The sequence below is a fragment of the Sorghum bicolor genome, chromosome 5 (assembly GCF_000003195.3).
Source record: "Sorghum bicolor cultivar BTx623 chromosome 5, Sorghum_bicolor_NCBIv3, whole genome shotgun sequence".
Lineage (NCBI taxonomy): Eukaryota > Viridiplantae > Streptophyta > Magnoliopsida > Poales > Poaceae > Sorghum > Sorghum bicolor.
In genome coordinates this window covers 62,884,550-62,902,506 of record NC_012874.2, presented here as the reverse complement: position 1 = coordinate 62,902,506, position 17,957 = coordinate 62,884,550, and the positions used below count along the sequence as shown (strand labels likewise).

Here is a 17,957-nt window from a genome sequence, read left to right as displayed (position 1 = left end):
GATGTCATATCGGATGTGTCGGAAGGATGTCGGGAGATGTTTTTAGAAACTAATAAAAAAACAAATTACATAGCTCGTCAGGAAACTGCAAGACAAATCTACTAAGTATAATTAATTTGTAATTAGCACATGTGAGTTACTGTAGCACTTAAGGCTAATCATAGAGTAACTAGGCTTAAAAGATTCGTCTCGCGATTTTCAACTAAACTGTGTAATTAGTTTATTTTTTATGTACATTTAATGTTCCATGCATGTGTCCAAAGATTCGATGGGATGGATGAAAAAAATTTAGGTGGGAAACTAAACAGGGCCTTACTACATGATTGAACAATGTTTGTCAAATAAAAATGAAAGTGCTACAGTGTTAAAATCCAAATTTTTTTTAATCTAAAACAAGGCCTTATGCAAACAGAGTTCAAGCGAGTCTGAGGCTTTTTCAAGGTACTGCAGGTATCTGTAGGCCTGTGGGCTCCGGCACGGACGCACGGTGCCACGCGGGCCCCACACGAGCCGCCGATCACCATTTCAAGAGACTATTCCTCCCTCCTCCTCCTCCCCCGCCGTCTTTGCTACTTCTCTCGTCTCTCCTCCCCCGTCGGCCGTCGCTGCTGCTGAGACGTCAGACCCCGTCGTCGGTCGCTCCTCTCCGGTTCGTCAGCCAGCCTCCGTCTCCCGCCCCGGGCTTCCTCCTCCTGCGGTGAGCGACTCCCGCCCCCGCCCAACTCACTGCGGATCTTCCGTTCCCCCGTTCTTGGCCGCCGCTCCCTTCTCTCCTCTTCTGTTCTGTTCTCCATCTGAGCTGTGAGCCCTGCCTCCCCTTCCCTCCTGCGCAGATTGCTTTTTTTTTTTCCTTTTGTCCCCTTTCTTCTTCCGCCGCCGCGTGCCGCCTTTCCGGGATAACAAGATTCTCCAGGCTCCACAGCTGGCCGCCTTTCCTCCCGGAGGATCATATCATACGCGTACAAGTACACGCACGAGCATCAGCGTAAAGCTCGCGTTTCCTTTCGTATCCGGGACCCCGCCGGAATCCCGACCCTTTCTCTCTCTCTCTCTCTCTCTCCGGCGGGAAACAGACCAAAAGGGGGCCCCGGGGGCGGGGCATCAGTTCCTGCGCCTCACATGCTCGATCGATCGATCTGGCGATTCTAATTTCTTTGTTCTTCAGAGAAGTTCCTCGTCTTTATACATCCGTCTCGTGGGCGTGCTCAGGTGGGCGGAGGAGGTGGAGGTGGAGGTGGTGCAGGTTCGTGGTAGCGCGCGCCCGCCCAACCGCCCGGCGGCCATGGAGAAGAGGAAGCGGGTCCTGGAGCTGAGGGACCGGCTGGACCGGACGCTGGCGATGCCCGACCTCGCGGAGGAGGCCTCGCTCAGGGCGCTGGTCAAGAAGCAGATCCTCGCGTCTTCCCTCTCCGCCTCCGATCAAGGTGCTTGCTTTGCTCTGCTCTGCTTACTTCCTCTATACACTCTGCTCACGCGGTTTCATATGTTTTTGCAGTGAACATGAGCTTATTAATTTCAGTGATAATTGTACCGTTTTTTTTTGCCTATCAATGATCCATTCGAGCTTTTATGGTCCGTAAATATCCATCCTAGTAGTATTACTACACTGATGACTAGAGAAAGGTGTTAAAAAGGGGTGGGTTGCTACCTGAAGGCTTTGATTGTGGTACCATATTTGCTATGATGTACATGGATGAATGCCTGCTCGCTGTGTCTTGACTAGTGCTTTTTTTTTGTGTGTGTGTCCTCTTTTAGGCGACATCGACCTGATCGCTGAAACGCGGGCCAGAGAAGTCTCTGAGTTTCTTGAAATGCTGAATACTTCGAGGGATGGACGATCTTCGAAGGTTCGTGGGGTGCCACAGAAGGAGTGGAAGGTACGCGTCAAACTGATTTGTTGAACTCATTGATAGTGTCATGATCTTGCTGGCTTAATTATTCTTTTTATGTTTGTGATGCTACCATCGTTTTCCATAACACAACATTTCACTTGCGTTTGTGATTTCTATATCTTATTAGATGAAATTGTGCTTCAAAATTCTCTAGTCTGTTGTTCCTCTCCAGTCTCCAGTTTTGGGGATTGATTAATCTCTTTTAGGTTTCTATAAGGTTTCTATAAGTAAAATGCTAGAGTGGCTGCAGCGATCTTTAGGCCTTGTTTAGTTATTTCGCGACACTGTAGCACTTTCGTTTGTTTGTGGTAATTATTGTCCAACCATGGACTAACCGGGCTCAAAAGATTCGTCTCGTCAATTTCGACTAAACTGTGCAATTAGTTTTTATTTTTGTCTATATTTAATACTTTATGCATGTGTCTAAAGATTTGATGTGACGGGGAATCTTGAAAAATTTTAGGTTTTTGGGTGAAATTAAACAAGGCCTTAACTACTTTTTTGTTGGCAGGTGAAGCAAGATACAGACCAATTAAGAGTCATGTACCGTGAGGGCCCAGATGGGACCCCATTTCACACCCTGCTTGCTGAAGGCTTTGCTGATGGACCTATTGACGTCTGTAAGGGATTTTAACCGTCAGCCTGTCAAATACTACAGCTTCACATACTCGCACTAAAGCACACTTTTTTTTTCATAGGTACATGTGTGTCGTGGGAATCAGCTCTTTACAAGAAATGGTGAGCACAGTGTTTTCCTCAAGTTTAGTTAAAATTTTCACATTTTCAGAAACTCCACATGGTATTCTCAAATTATGTTCAACTTTATGTTGCAGAATTAACGCTTATTACATTAAAACATAGTTTCTTTCTTAACTATGGCATTTAGGAAGCAAAAGATTTAAATACTGCAGTTCCTGAGACTGTGACACATAGATTTATCATTTTTAGTAGACTATTTTTGTTTTGACATAGTAGACTTTCTAGAACAAAGTGAACTCACAAGCTTATCTTTTCCCCCCTCACTGTAGCCACATGGTCCACACCAGTACACCACCATACCCTCTTCTTTTTAGGACCTGAAGCTACTATACTGGTACAACATCTATTTATAGTATTCGATAAAGACAGCTAAAGTTGTCTGTTGCCAATAATTATGGACTGAAACATGGCCTGAGCTGATCCCCCACTGGCTAAATTTGGGAAAAAAAATTGAGGGGTCATGCCAGGGCTTAGCTATGCTATTGTTATGGCAGTTCCAGTTTCCAACCGTTTCCTTATATGTTTAGGCATCTTGATCCCTTTTCTGATATTCAACATGCACCTGTGTCGTAGTTAAGTATTTTGAGTCAATCTGTTAAAAATAACACAAAATTTTAGTCTTTCATGTACTGATGAGGTAGGTTTTCTCCAGGTTTCCACAATACAACCTTCCAACTTTTAGAATTGATCAGTCAGGCTGCTTGAAAAAGGTCCGGATTGGTGAAGAGATTTGTATGGTCAGGTTGGTTGCAGACTACTTGCTTGTTACAGTTTTACTTATACTTAGGAACTAAGTCTAGCTTAGTGGTTGGAGGGCATAGATGTTTTCCCAGACAACCTAAGTTCAAGTCCTCATTGAGGCAAATTTGGGTTCCTATTTCTTCTTCTTAGTTCTTCATTAAAAGCCACCAAGTTCCTTCTTATGTATGGTGGTTGTAGCTAATTTGTTTATTCGCTATTTGGAAGAAAGGGTGAAGGTTCCATGGCCGGTTTCAGAGAGAGAGGCTCTTCTACACTATTTTGAATTGGAATATCTTAAAGAAGATGTCGTCATTGTGATAATGAAAACTGTGCGTACTTTTTCTTCTGCATTTCTTTGTTCTTTTCTGAGAAACTCGCCCTACAGCCCTGATGAGTTGTTGCTATATGCCCTAGTTTATTTAGTGCTTATTGAGTTGTTTGCAGTTATCAGACTTGGATAGCATAAATGTACAAACACATGGATTTAGCAGGGATGGAATTCCTGAAGCTGGTGACACAGTTCGAATAGATGTGTTTGGAGGCTTTGTATTGCAAAGGATTACAAAAGAAAAAAGCTTTTTCAGGTGAAACATTTGATGCTATTTGCATTAATACAGAGTGACATGTTTCGTAGACCACTCCCTTGGCTTTTGAAGGCACCATGGATCTTTAACTCGAGTATAGTTTTCCTAGCTTAAGTGAAGTAATAGTAATGAACGCATTTATTTTGTTTATCAATTTGTTTTTAATTGGCCATCCAATTTCGCCTACTAAAATTTTCTTTTAAGAACATACTGGTAATCCATTTTTTAAGCATTTCTTTTTTCATACTAGCATTATTCATTTATCAGCCTTAAAAATATAATATATTCATTTTTCTTTAATTATAATCCTTCACCAGGGCAATAGCTAATATGGATATTAAGCTAGATTTTGTTCCACCATGGTTGATCAACTTCATATCGAGGCAGCTAATAGGCAGTGGGCATAAGCTGTATCAAAAGGTTAGTGGCTGCACACATTTTGCACATTTCAGCTATTTTCTCTACATAGATTTCTTGGACCATAGTGTGTGATTAATGAGCATGAGATTCTAAATAAACACCAATAACCTGCTGAAGCACTTCTATTGGAATGTCATGCAGGCTGTCAGTACTGTGGCCACTCATGATGATGACTACAGGAAAGCTTTGAGAGGACCACTCTATGTCAGGATCCGTGAATACCAGGATTCTGATGACAAGGCAAAGGTGACCGCAGCAGAGGAAAATGCTACTGAGGTGCCCTCTGCTAATGCCACTATACAAAATCATTTGTCACTAACAAATACCATATCGAATAGCGAGATTGTGGAGGAGACTGAACAGAACACATCCATCAATGTGGATAATCTTACAACTAGCCATCCCTATGAACCAGTTGAACAAGCGCAACAGGTCGAAAATAAACCTTATATCAGTCCTGAGGTAGAGCGCGCAATGTGTATACTGGACACTGCTATTGCAGTTCTCAAAGGCGATAAGGCTGGAAATGTTATCACGCTACAAAATTTGCTCAGTTACGATGCAACTTTGGAAGAGAGTACTGCTGGTTCGAGAACTTCACAAACAAACATTCTTAATGCAGACAATCTTCTGAACGGACATCCTATTACCACACCGCCACAAGACTCCAGGTCAGCATCAAAGATTATTAACTTCTTCTGTGGTACATTTACATTCCAGTTAATGGGTCATTTATGATCCAACTTATGTTTTCCTTGATGCAGAGATATCCGACAAGCACATCCATTGCCCAGTGATGAAGGCAGCGATGGCACAGAAGACACCATCTACAAAAATTCTCTGAAAAATTCGACAGCTTCTACCGTGACAACGACCATGTCAATGACATTGCGAAGTGCAATAAGGGTGCACGGTGAAGAGAGCCTAGACACCAATGGCTTCCATCAGAATGGTCTGAGCAACAACAAAGAGTCAAAGCGAGCTAGGAAGACCAAGAGATGGCTCTGCTGCTTAACCCCTACCACTGTTGGATGATTGGGACCCATCATAAGAGTTCATTCAAGCGAAATTGCTGATTTTTGAGTGTACAATAGCAGATAGTAAAAAATATAGAAATTTAATGCTTCAACGGTTACCCAATGTGGGTTCAGATTACAATTCAGGAGGTTCTTCATCGGTTACGGTTCAGATGACAAGTCAGGAGGCAGGTTCTTGCTGTCGTAGCTCGTAGATAATAAATATCTTGATAAATGTAAAGTTGTATTGTTGTAAAACAATATGTAATAATTCTTTTCACGAGGGCCCTGATTTGGGTTCCAGGTTTGTAAGTACAGAAACACGCACAGGGTAAGATTAGTTCCTTCCAGTTAGAGAAGGAATTGCAGTGGCATTCAGTGAACTCTCAGATCTGCAATTCTGCATCATACTTTTCCAGCCAACATTGTGAGTTTGTGGCATTTGTTGTGGGCAGTAATCTCTATGGTGGTTCGAAAAAAAAAGTCTCTATGGTACCAAGCCAATGTGTTTGGATGTTGATATTAGGCAAATTAAGTAAACCTGCAGTTTTTTAGTAGTAACTGAAACATAATTTGGGTCAAAACATTTTATTCTGTCCTAATACCGAAATGGTCATTTTAAATACTTACCAGAATGATCTCTAAAATGCAAAATTGACCATCAGTGTACCCTGCAACATAAGATTGTTAAAATGAAACTGTGTTTTTAAAACATTTCATCTTGCTAATCTACAAAATTCAAGATCCACTTAGTCAAAGCTTTAACCGCACCACACTTATATATTTTCTTCATATAGATAATACATTGGTTAGACATTGAAGGGCAAAAAAAGAAAGTCCCCGTTGCCAGCGCGGCAGTGGCTCGGCCACGAGATGACGAGAATAGCCCGCCGCCGGCGTGGACTCCGTTCATCCGCCTCGGAGTGGTTGATGGTGGGTGGCGGTCTCAACTCTGAAGCCATTGGGTCTAGTGGTTCCTGGCGAAGGTGAGGGGAGATGCCGGGAATGGTGAGCCTGAGCACATTACTCGATACAACGGTTTCCAAACAATACTTTGTTCCCAGTGGAGGAGACCACTGCTGAGAGGTGTTCTAGCTGTGCCTGAATACTTTGTGCAAGATTTGTGGCAGCAACCACGAAGGGTTGTCTGACGATTCTCCATCTAACCACGAGGTCTCAAAAGTAAGGGGGCTATTCGGGACCCGGGCTAAAAATTAGTCCATCTTATAAAAATAGAATTAACATGAGTTAGTTATGGGCTAATGGACTCTAAACCACTGTAAGCAGAAAGATAGAAGGCCAAGTTACCCACTGTTAACCAATGCTTGCTTGTAGACTATCGGCGCAGTCCTAGACATGGAACCTGTCATATAAATAGAGAAGCCTGCGCAGGTGTAGTGTTGCCCATAAAGGTGAACCAGGTAGGGGAGTAGTGAGCTACACGCATGATAAGGATGGGGCCACCTCAATTAATGTTGGTGCAGGCAACAGTCGGTGCTATCAAACACTCTGCACACCTCAGCCACACAGCCAATCCATCACTGAGACACTTACACTATATGCACCGTCCACACATCCTAATATATTGTTGCTAGGAACACACTATACCTGGTTGCATGTGTGACTGTGACCACATGGGCTGTACCTTATGTCCACCTGAACCTGCATGCAGTCACCACCCAATGCTGTATATGTCCTTTACATGCAGCAGCCGTCCAAAACTATGGTGTACTTTGCATGTAAGAAGCTACCAAGTGGGCATGGTTGGTAGAGTCATAAATACCTCCCTGTCTCCACATCTAGGAGCATGCCACAGGACACACACCCCAACACACTAAGTGAATATACTATAAGACATAAATGCTCCAAACCCTATACAGGTTGTCTACCAAACCATTGACATTTATTAAATAGCCATTCTTGGGACCACAGGGTAGACATGTCATGCATCCCATGAATCAAGCCCCCTCGCTCGAGTGTAGAACAAATATTGTGTAGCATGCTAAATGTTGACTATTTGGTCTTGGCAACCAATTTTCACAGCCATTCCCGTTGCACCACAGACCTGTAACGTCTGCCTCCATTGTCAAGGATTGCACCAACAAGCTCTGTGTCTACATTGCCAAGTAGACCATGCATCCCATCGGACCCTACAGGTTCTAAGGATCTGGCCTCTATACACAACCCCGAGTAGCTCATGCTTAGTTGAATAACAGGCCAACTCACCACACAGGTGCTGAAGAAATCAGCGAGGGACGTGGTACGTGTCAGAGATGTGTCGAGCCTTATTGACGTATCAGACGTGCAACAGTATATCTGCAATGGGTCTATGGTGGTTTACCTGAAGAAATGGTCTGGCAATAAAGGCTTTGACTTTAGGCCTAGCCATCGGCACCTCAGGACGACTGCATGTACTGCCTGCAAACAGATATTGGGTGCAAAGACGTAGGGCACTTCTTTTCTCTCCCCACAAAGTACCAAAGGGTTTAAACCTGGTAAACATTAATTTGGTTCAATGTTGTCTAGGAAGCGACCACTCCTCACACGGCACAAGGTGCTGGGCTGGCCAACCACACATCCAGGCCTAAGGATGGTGGTGAATCTAGCTGCACACTCAATAAGGGCGCAACACTTTGGAGGACTTCACACAGAGGGTGGCCGATACGCGCACCATTCTACTAAGCCCTACACAACGGTGAAGGAGGAACCTATAGATTAGGACCACCATGGACAACAACCACTTAATAAACCATGTGGCCTCATGCCTATAAATGATTGTAGTATATGTATGCCACAACTTAGCCGCTATTTTAGGTGGGACTGGGCTACTGTATAACATGCTTGTGCACGTGCACCATTGATATCCATATGCTCATCTTTTTCAGCAGGCAAGGGATCCATGGGCAATCCCTATTTTCAGTTTTAAGAATGCCATTAAGGATTCACATAATCGATGTTTATATGCGCTGCTAATACCATGGCTCTAGATGTGGTGGCCTGCTTCAAAATGTATCACTACTGAATTTTTGGATGACAATTCGTGCATACAAGTATCTGTGTTGTTAGCACTACGGTCCTAGGTGCCAAGCTTATCCCGGGTGAGGCTAGCGAGGATTGCAGGGAGAAAAAGAAAGGCAGGTTCACAGATAGATAGCCAAGCGTTATTTACATGCAGGAACCCAGTTATCGTTGACAACCTATCGAAACATGAAGGGTCTGCCTCCCCAAGGAGGTCACGCATGGTACGGTCTAAAGGTTCAAAGCAATGTCTGTGGGTCATAGGCGCCTCATCCCATATGATCAAGGAGCGATGTACTATTAAGTCAGCAAGAAAAGTTCCCCTCTTAATGTGGCACATGGACGACTCGTCAATGACTATAGGAATTTTGAACCGGAAATGAGCAGTACGTCCTCCAGGTAGTAATAGGGAAGCAATTCCTGATGAGGCCACAACAAGGACGATGAGTTTCTCAGATCGTAGGCGTGAAATAATCGCATTCCAAAGAAATGTCTTTCCAGTGCCACCGCATCCGTACACAAAAAAAGGTCTGGCCTAGCTTCCCATAGATAGACTGTGCAACAACATCATAAACTTTTTTTTGGTCTGCGTTCCACTGACTAACGAGGCTGTTGTGGATGGACACGAGGTCCTCACTGTTGTAAGCCAGCTCCACAACCAGCAGCCTATTTCTAACCTTGCTACGCATGCTTCAATCAGGTTGTGGTAAACCATAATCAGTCATTAGGCCACCATTTTTGACAAACAAACTATCCAACTCAAGCAAAACATAATTGCGTAGGTGATCATCCAGCAAATTATAAGTAGGCAACTGCACCATCCTTTTAATGCTATAAAGTATGTCGTCAGTAAAGTACTGGTAGAATTCATTGAAGAGGGAGGCTGCATCATAGACAAAGCAAAAAAGGACTATAGTAACAAGCAGTTGCCGCATTTGAGCAGTTGATCCCCACATAGATGCTTCCCTAAGGGCCTCACGCCACTCACTATCATCGCCAAGAAGTCCCATAGCCTGGAACGCATCCTTATATGTTGGGTATAGGACACCACTAACAGTGCGAAGGTCCTCATATGAAGTAGCACCCTTGGCAACATTGAGGAGCATACGAAGGTAATAAAGATCACCACAACTAGGATTGATATTATCGCCCTGCCAATTTTGGTAGGTCCCTTGCATGGGCACCACTCCTTGTACTTCTTAACCCAGACCCACTTTGTTGGGAATTCTATATACGTTAGCTCTCGAGCACTAGGAAACTTTCTATTAGTAGAAAACCATTCGGTGAGGGTTGTCTGCATGTAATGCAGATCATGCACAATAGCAGCCAAGGGTTGGTTAGCTGGGTACACAACACTATTCATGAAAGGAAGGTGTACAACCAACCTCTCTACAGCAGGGGTCCTATAGTGGATGTCAAATTCAAACAAGCGCCTGAAAGCTTCATGGGAAAATAGGTAGCGGCAATCTATGTACTCGCGGACCTCATCCACATCCTCAGGCTGCTTACACAAATCTAATGGCTGGCCACCAAGGCTGCCACCACCAATCTCAACTTGGGAAGTAGACCCAGTAGTGTTAGATGCACACGTTTCAATTATAGCCCTAGCACAGTCCAGCCCCTTTGTGATATACTTAAATAGATACTTGATAAGATGTGTTTTGTAACACCACTCAACGTTTATATGTGCTCTAAATATTTTTAACAATGTCATGTTGTAAGGGACAACCCACTTGTTATCAAGTCTAACACCGTATCGCTCAACAATATGCCCAGTGTCAGGACGGCGCCTGTACTGCACAAAGCCATCCTCACTGACAATCATGTTTGGTTGAGTGCCCTTTGGGAAAAATTTGGAGCACTTGTTGTTTTTCATGTATGGACAATTTGGGTTCAAATGACCACAAGGGCCGTTCACCATAAATTCATCAACAATGCCTAGGGGGTCAGATGATTTATCTGGTATCTCTGCACATATTAGTGAGTCAATAAAAGGACAAGGGTATTTAGTATTACCTTCAAGCCAAACCAGAATATGAACGTGGGTTTCTGGAACTCAATGGTGTAGAGTATTGAAACAGAAAACAGAGAGGCGATTAGAAAGATGACAGGCAATCATATAAGCTATTCAATGGGATACTGCTAGCATAGAGGCCCCTGGCTGGACAACAAGAAGCAATACATGGGACCACGCCTAGACAAACCAGCTACGCAACTGGGTTTCCCTAAACCCACTATACAGTGAACACCAACTGGATGCCTAGGTAAGCCTATTTTCCAAATAAGAAACACAGTGGCGTAGTGTAATAGTTGTTGATCATACCTGCACATGCCTTCCCAAAATAACTTCCTTTCTTTAACCCAGAAACAAGCTCGCCCACCTTTAGCCTAAAAACTCGACTAACTATATCAGGTCTGGCGTCAGGCCTCTGCCCTGGAATTAACAAATCTAAGGGCATCAACTATTTCTTGCCATTTTGGATTACATGTAAAAGTAATAAACATATCTGGAGGCCCATATGATCAGACGCTGCTGCCTCTCACGTATTGTCCCTTCAACTGTAGCTAGAGGTGGAGGACAGGGAAGAGAGCCAAAGAGAGCAGTGCCTAATTAGGGCTAGGAACAGAGTGAACGAAAGGGAAAGGAGAACAATCAGACACCTGGAACTAAAGCAGCACTCTTCCCACACCACCTCTTCCTTGTTCCACTAGAGGAAGGTCCTTCGATGTGCCATAAACATTTGCCTGTACACATTCATTTGGAGCACCACAAAAAATTATATGCTGATGAAATGAAGGCCACTAGGCAAACTCTACTGGTAATCGTGTCCAACCAAATAATATGCCCATAATTAGGCACTAATTTGGCAAAAGCCTGGGTTATAACTGTTTCACAGCACAGACCTACCACGTCATGCTTCCCATGTACCCTGCTATGCCCACGACATTATGAGTCCCTATAGAATGGGACGGCTCCTGTGCTACAGCTCTAGTCTAACAAAGTCAGGAACAGCAACCCAAGCTACCGCAGGGAGAGGACACCTATAAGGAATGGCAGGAGACGATGAAGGGATGATATGAACTAAAGGGAAGACGGCTGCAAGGAACCGAAGTAGGCGATGATGCAGCAAGAAGCAGACCAGGCGCTTATATAGGCAAGACCTAGAGGCTGTAACCAAATTTTTACATTGCTGCTAACCACAAAGGACATGTAATTTTTACATAGCCCAGAGAGGACACTTGCATGCATGCGAATTTACCACGTTGGCTAAAAGACGAATTACATTGTCGCTAACCTTTTTTTCCTTGCCAATAAACAGGTCTTTGCTATGGTCTCAAGTGAGACCGCTTCATTCCATGCAAAACATCGGCATCAGTAAAATGGCCTCTATGTAAAAGGAGGAGCAACATGGAAGTGGCAATGGTAATTGTTTACATGCAAAGGACAACTATATAGCCTTGTACGGGGCATGCACAATGCAGGTAAAGGCCAAGGACAGTACGTTCTTTTTTACATGCAAAGGACAACCATATAATAATTGTGGATGGTGCCTGCATGCACACTGCATGTAAATGACACCTAGACCTTTGGACGGTGCCTGCATGCATGGCCATCCAGTATTGCAACTGCTCAGAACATCTATAAATAACTAAACACTTTGTGCATGTAAAGATTCAATTTTCTGATTGGCAGCTGTAATATAATTTCAGGATTGCCCAACACTTTGGACTTGATTCTGATTTTGACAAAGAGAGTGCCAATCTGGCTACAGGAAGATCAAATGTTGAGAATGTAACTGTTCTTTTCGAGGATTGGTGGGGATCTGGTGTTGTGCATGCAAAGGTCTACATATCAGCCAAAAAGGATGCCCACATAGGGTTAGCAAACAGTGATTCAGAATCACTCACCCAGGTATGTCCGACAAAAAAAAACTGTTGCATTTGCAGCATACTGCTGAGAAAGCAATTTGGTTAACCTGTGTAGCCTGGGATTGCAGGTCAAGGACCTTGGGATTTACCTTGCCAATTTTCCAGAAATAGCAAAAACTGTGAAAGCGTATTTTCAAAATCCCTCAACTCAACTTCTTACAGCTGTGGCATGTGGGCAGCTGTAGAATCTCCTCTGCATAAAAGGAGGAGCGTGGCCTCATATCTCTTCTGTGTGAAAAGAGGACCAACGATGTAGGCCTGCATGGTAAACCTGTAGATGCAAAGGACAGCTACATAGCTTTGGAGAGTGGGTGCATGCACACTGCATGTAAAGGACAACTATAGCTCTGGACGGTGCCATGTATGCATGCTCATTTAATACTGCATTTGCTACATTAAATGCATCCACTTGTGTGTATCATGTCATGCATAGTGGTGGTATTTCATATGGGTCATGTCTGGATATGCTCAACCCAACGCATCCAGTTGCCTGCCATGGCATTTATGGAGGTAGCATTCCATGTGGGCCATGGAGGTACCCTTTCATCTGAGCCATAAATTTTGCATCTAAAGCACCAACTAAGTTGAACATACGTGGACACTCTGGGAGGCCACCTTGGCGGCGCGGCCATCTCTAATAGGCCCTGTTTGGTAGGGCTTCTCCAGTGGCTTCAGGAGCTGTTTGGAGTCCTTTTCTACTAAACAGGATAAAATGAAATGGCTCTACCAATGAAGCCCCTAAAAGCATGCTCTCACAGAGCTTTAGGTTGCGAAGGAGCCAAAAATAGTGGCTTCTCCCGACTTCATCTCACCCTATGTGGCAGTCTGTGAGAGCACATCTTAAAGAAGGAACTATTTTGCCAAACAATTTATCAAAATGGCTCCAGCTCCATCGATAGAGCTATTCATGGAGCTGAAACCTCAAATAACAACTTCATTGGTGAAGTGGAGCCGTGCCAAACGGGGCATAGTATTGCTACTCCCTTAATATAGTACATTTTAGTATTTAAAATTTATCCTTGGATATAATGTATTTTAGAGGTCAAAACCTAATTCTACATTAAATACTTTTCATTTATCAACCAATCACTATTAATCATGTTAATGATAGCTTATGATTAGGAAATAAAATAGAGATACATGTGTCTTTTAGGTTCTCTCTTAATTTGTTTTAAAATTTCTAGAATATACTGACGTTTTCAATTGAGCTTATCTACCGAATCTGCCACCCATTGGATCATGTTTTCTCTTAATTCAATGAGATAGGGTGTAAACTTTTGAAAAAGGTACTAAACAAGGCCATATACATGAACGCAAAGAAAACAAGCTCCTTCCTCAAGACATTGGATCTTGTTGTGAAACCTGTTGAGCATGTCCAAGAGTTTGGCAAAACAACTTGATATCCATATAATTTTAGCAAAACAAGAGAAATTGCTTCCAATAGTTGGGCAAATCAACTTGGCGAAAATAGCAACCTGGCATATCATGACTCCTAGCGCTCAAAAATAGCAACTTGGCATATCAACTTGCCATCGCGATTTCTGCTGCCATGTTTCCTTCCTCCATGCGCATGAAGCCTTTGCGCCTTTCCTTCCCTCCCCCCCACGCGAAGAAAAGGGCGCGCCTCTCACTCATCCGTGTGAAGAAAAGGTCGTGCTGCCGCTGTTCTTCATTTCTCCTCAACGCGAAGCCAGGCCGTCCAACGTTCAAGTACGTAGTTTCCTCTTTTTCCCATCGTTGATCTTCATGCCCAGCTAGGGTAGTCGACGTCTGCTATAGCAAGGTCGGCGCTGTGGGTAGTCATTGTCCTTCTAGGGTTCACGCTAGGTCTGATGCCAGGAAAACGATTGATAAAGCTACGATGCGTCGGCGGCGTCGTTCGCGCGAAGGGGAGGAGGGGAAGTGCGCGGAATCAGTAGCGCCAAGGAAAAAAACTATCTTATGGGCCTTCTTTTTTTTCATTTTGCTAAGTGTGAAATAGCAAACACTTGTAAGGGGTTATTTTTTACTCTCCATATTATTTTGGGAGTTGGCCAAGTAAAAAAATAGCAAACTCTTGGACATGCTTAGTATTGCTACTTGCGAAACCTGCTACTTAGGGGTGTTTAGTTCCCTCAAATTCTAAAAACTTTTTGGTTTTGGTTCATCATTTTTATAAAATGGAACTAAACACCATGCAAATTTTTTGGCAAAAAGGTGGTTATTCTTCATTTTGGATTTTGGCTTCAAGAGGCCAAAAAACCCAAAAGAGTCTCATGAGGCCTTCATGAGGGGCGATAAATTCTGCATTTTGGATTGAACTAAACATGACCCTGAAAATTTTGGCATTTTGCATTCCATCATTCCAAAGTAGTTGGTATTTTGTATTTTTTGAACTAGTCACCCCCTAGTTGTTGCTGCGGTTTCCAAAGAATCTTTGTTCATCCTTTGGTTTATTATTAGGGCATGTACAACCCACAAACGGAAGTCTGTCTCTAATCGTCTCGAATCTAGCATATAGACAGGTATAAAGACAGGTCATATAACCCATAGTCGAGGGTCTTTTTGTAAGCTATTTAATGCTTTGGATGTAGCTAGGATCAACTATAAATCAATTTTTGTATATCATTGTGTGGCAATTTGATAGAAAATATATCAATGATAAATAAAAGCAACAAGATTACAATAAAAATGAGCACACTCATTCACGAGAAAATAAAAACGGCCAGTAGAACTGAAACTGAAACTGCACAGAAACTGCAGTCTCACATGTTCACATGCATTCAGGTAGTGGAACTGAAACTGAACATTACAGAAATTTGAACTGAAATGAGCACTGAGCTAGTGCTTCAGTTCACATTCACATGTATTCAGTTCACATTCACACGCACTAGCAAGTGCTGCAGTTCACACTCACTAATGCTGGTGCAGAAGGGGAGACATGTAGTTTTCATAATACAAAAATGGCATGACTAGTATTCAGATAACTCTCACAAGCATTCAGGTAACTAGTAGCATAAGTAACTAAGAAAAAAAAAATCCTCAATAGCATCATGAGAAAAATTTCACAAGAAAGTTATTATTCAGTTAGAGGTTATCATAGCTTTCTAAAAAATAAGCTAGTTTAGCCATAGCAAATTCATGCTATTTTCAGAACAGAATGTAGTTTTCAGAACTGAAAGTAATTGATAGCATACAGTTTTCAGAAAGGCAGATACGCATACAGGTACTATCTCTAAATGTAGGAATCCTTAGTTACCTCCTTCAAGAACTATTCTTGTGAACAATATCTCACTGTCACTTTTATGAGTAGACAGCGAGTAAAAAGTTGCACATGAAACATTCAAGAATGAGCCAGCAGCATTCAGATTTCTAAAAAAGGCCTGATCATGATTCTTCAGAACTAACATTAGAAATGAATTAATAGCAACAGTTACAAAGGAAATTCTATCATCAAGAACTGAGTTCCTGCTTTCGCCCAAGCCAGCTGAAGCTACACTGAACACAGCACACACTATTTCGCTAGAAAGCAAGTGATTTACTCTACAAGTGAACTCATGCAAATCTCATGACACCACACGATGCTCCAAATCCACTGAGCACCTTATCCGTGAAATTACTGGTAGCAAGCTACCTACTAACAGGTTCACCGCTGCCAGGGCGGAGCTTGCCGGTGCGCAGCCCGTAGTGTGACGGAGCTGGCCCGTGCGTCTCATGGTGGCACGGCAGAGGTCGTCGTGTGCAACCTGTAGCGCGGCTCGCGGCGGAGGTTGCCGCACGCAGCCCACGGCGCAGTGGAGCTCGACCCCGCTGCTTGTGGCAGCCCATCCTCCAACGCGCGCGTATACTAGATTCCGCGTGCGCCCGTGCGGGATTCACATCCGTCAGCGCTGCTTCAGCCGGCGATTCAACCTCGGAGCACGAGCCCTTGCCGTCGCCTCGTGAGGCGACAGGACGACCATCTCCAAGCCAATTGAGGTTGTTTTTTACAAAAACGGTAACACAGAGACGACGGAAGGGACGCCATTGTACATGCCCTTATATCAGTTGACGCTTTATATGACATGGCAATGTCATACGACTAAGTTATTAACTAGCCCACTATTAGGTTGGTTCAACATAGAGTAAGCATTTAATATGTGCCTGTACATACATGATCAAATGCGGGCCCTTTAATTGTTGGAGCTGGGAGGCCAGTATTAGCGCACGAGATCAGAAAGTTGGAACGTGGGTCAAGCAAGCGTCGAGTTATCGTTGGCACCAGGTTGACAACATATCTACAAACCCCTTTTACCCTCTCATCTCTCTACCTTGCTGTTCGTCACGTCTCCCGGTGAGATTTGGTGGCGTTCTAGGCAGCCTTGCTGGTCACATGCTCCTTCCCGACAGGTCATCCCGGGAGGTGTTCGGGAGATTTCTACGTGTAGAACGAGCCCAAAATCGGTCTAACCGATCTCTAGATCGATCGGTTTCGTTGGTTTGCTCACGTTCTTGCTGTGTTGTGGGTTGTTTGCAACCCCCTTGGACGTGCTATCCCTGCTGATGTGTGATTTGGATTATCTCTAACGTCAACACATAGTATATACAAACAGCTCAATGCTACGGTACACTCTTTACTCCTTAGGAAGTAATAGCTCAAATGAATCTGAGCCCTTAATTTTTTCAAACTCTAAAATTAATTAATCAATCAATTAATTAATCTAAGAGAGAAAAAATATTGTTGAATCCCCAAATCATGGAGACAGAAGCCGTAGGTGCCCTCCTTCCTTTCAGAAGCCGTGTGGCCCTTCCTTTTCTATGGTTAGTGCATAATTATGAAAATAAGAAACATGCAGCGCTACATACTCCCACATATATTATATCAAAAAAATATTTACTGATAAATATACTTTAGACCTTTCACACTCAATATTTAAATCTGTACATAAAAGTGGTTAAAAAATTATACGGTTATATTAAAGTGGTTAAATAGTACACAAAAGTCTAATGAGAAACACATCATGCTAACTAATAAAACCCATTAAACAAATCACATATAATGTGATAATGAACACATCACGTCACGTCACATGCAAATCTGACACGTTGACACACATGCAAATTCAAATGTAATAAGTTACATCACATCCAAAATCATAATAGTGATCTAAATCTAAATATATCAAGTTCAAAAAATAAAAAAAAGATTTATCATTCCCCCGATCATACATACATGCATGCATCAATCAAATCTAAAGAAAATAATTTTTGAATCTAAAAATTTCCTAATTTATCAGGCTTTACAGAATAAAAATTAAATAAATATATATTTCAACCATTACCTCCTCTGAGGTAATATGTGACTATAACCGTCCGATCAAAATAAATAAACGACTCACAGTCATTTGTGAGTACCGCAGCAAAACCCATACAAATATATGCAACCTACTCCCCTCCGTCTGAGGGAAGTGTGTGCCTCGATCTGTAAGCTTCTCATGGCGGAAGCGATGAAAATTATCTGCTTCTCATTGCTGTTCTTCTGCTCCCATGCTCTGGTGTCTTTAGGAAGCAGCAACGCCACGACCGAAGAGCTTGCGCTACTCGCCTTCAAGTCCATGCTGTCAAGCCCATCCAAGAGC

The 17,957-nt window shown here is 43.0% G+C and overlaps 1 protein-coding gene across 3 annotated transcripts; it reads left to right on the top strand.

The window, feature by feature from the left end:
- Window positions 522-5,835, top strand: LOC8062623. 3 transcript variants are annotated; one of them, XM_021461614.1, is made up of 11 exons: window positions 522-697; window positions 1,210-1,424; window positions 1,756-1,877; window positions 2,404-2,512; window positions 2,591-2,630; window positions 3,304-3,393; window positions 3,622-3,721; window positions 3,837-3,976; window positions 4,294-4,396; window positions 4,538-5,067; window positions 5,161-5,835. In XM_021461614.1, exons 2-11 carry the CDS (start codon window positions 1,283-1,285, stop codon window positions 5,429-5,431), a joined length of 1,647 nt encoding a protein of 548 aa, XP_021317289.1. In that variant the 5' UTR covers window positions 522-697; window positions 1,210-1,282; the 3' UTR covers window positions 5,432-5,835. The 3 variants fall into 3 exon arrangements, with proteins under 3 accessions (XP_021317289.1, XP_002450975.2, XP_021317288.1); XM_002450930.2 differs by having other exon boundaries at window positions 525-649; XM_021461613.1 differs by lacking the exon at window positions 3,622-3,721 and having other exon boundaries at window positions 573-697; window positions 3,884-3,976.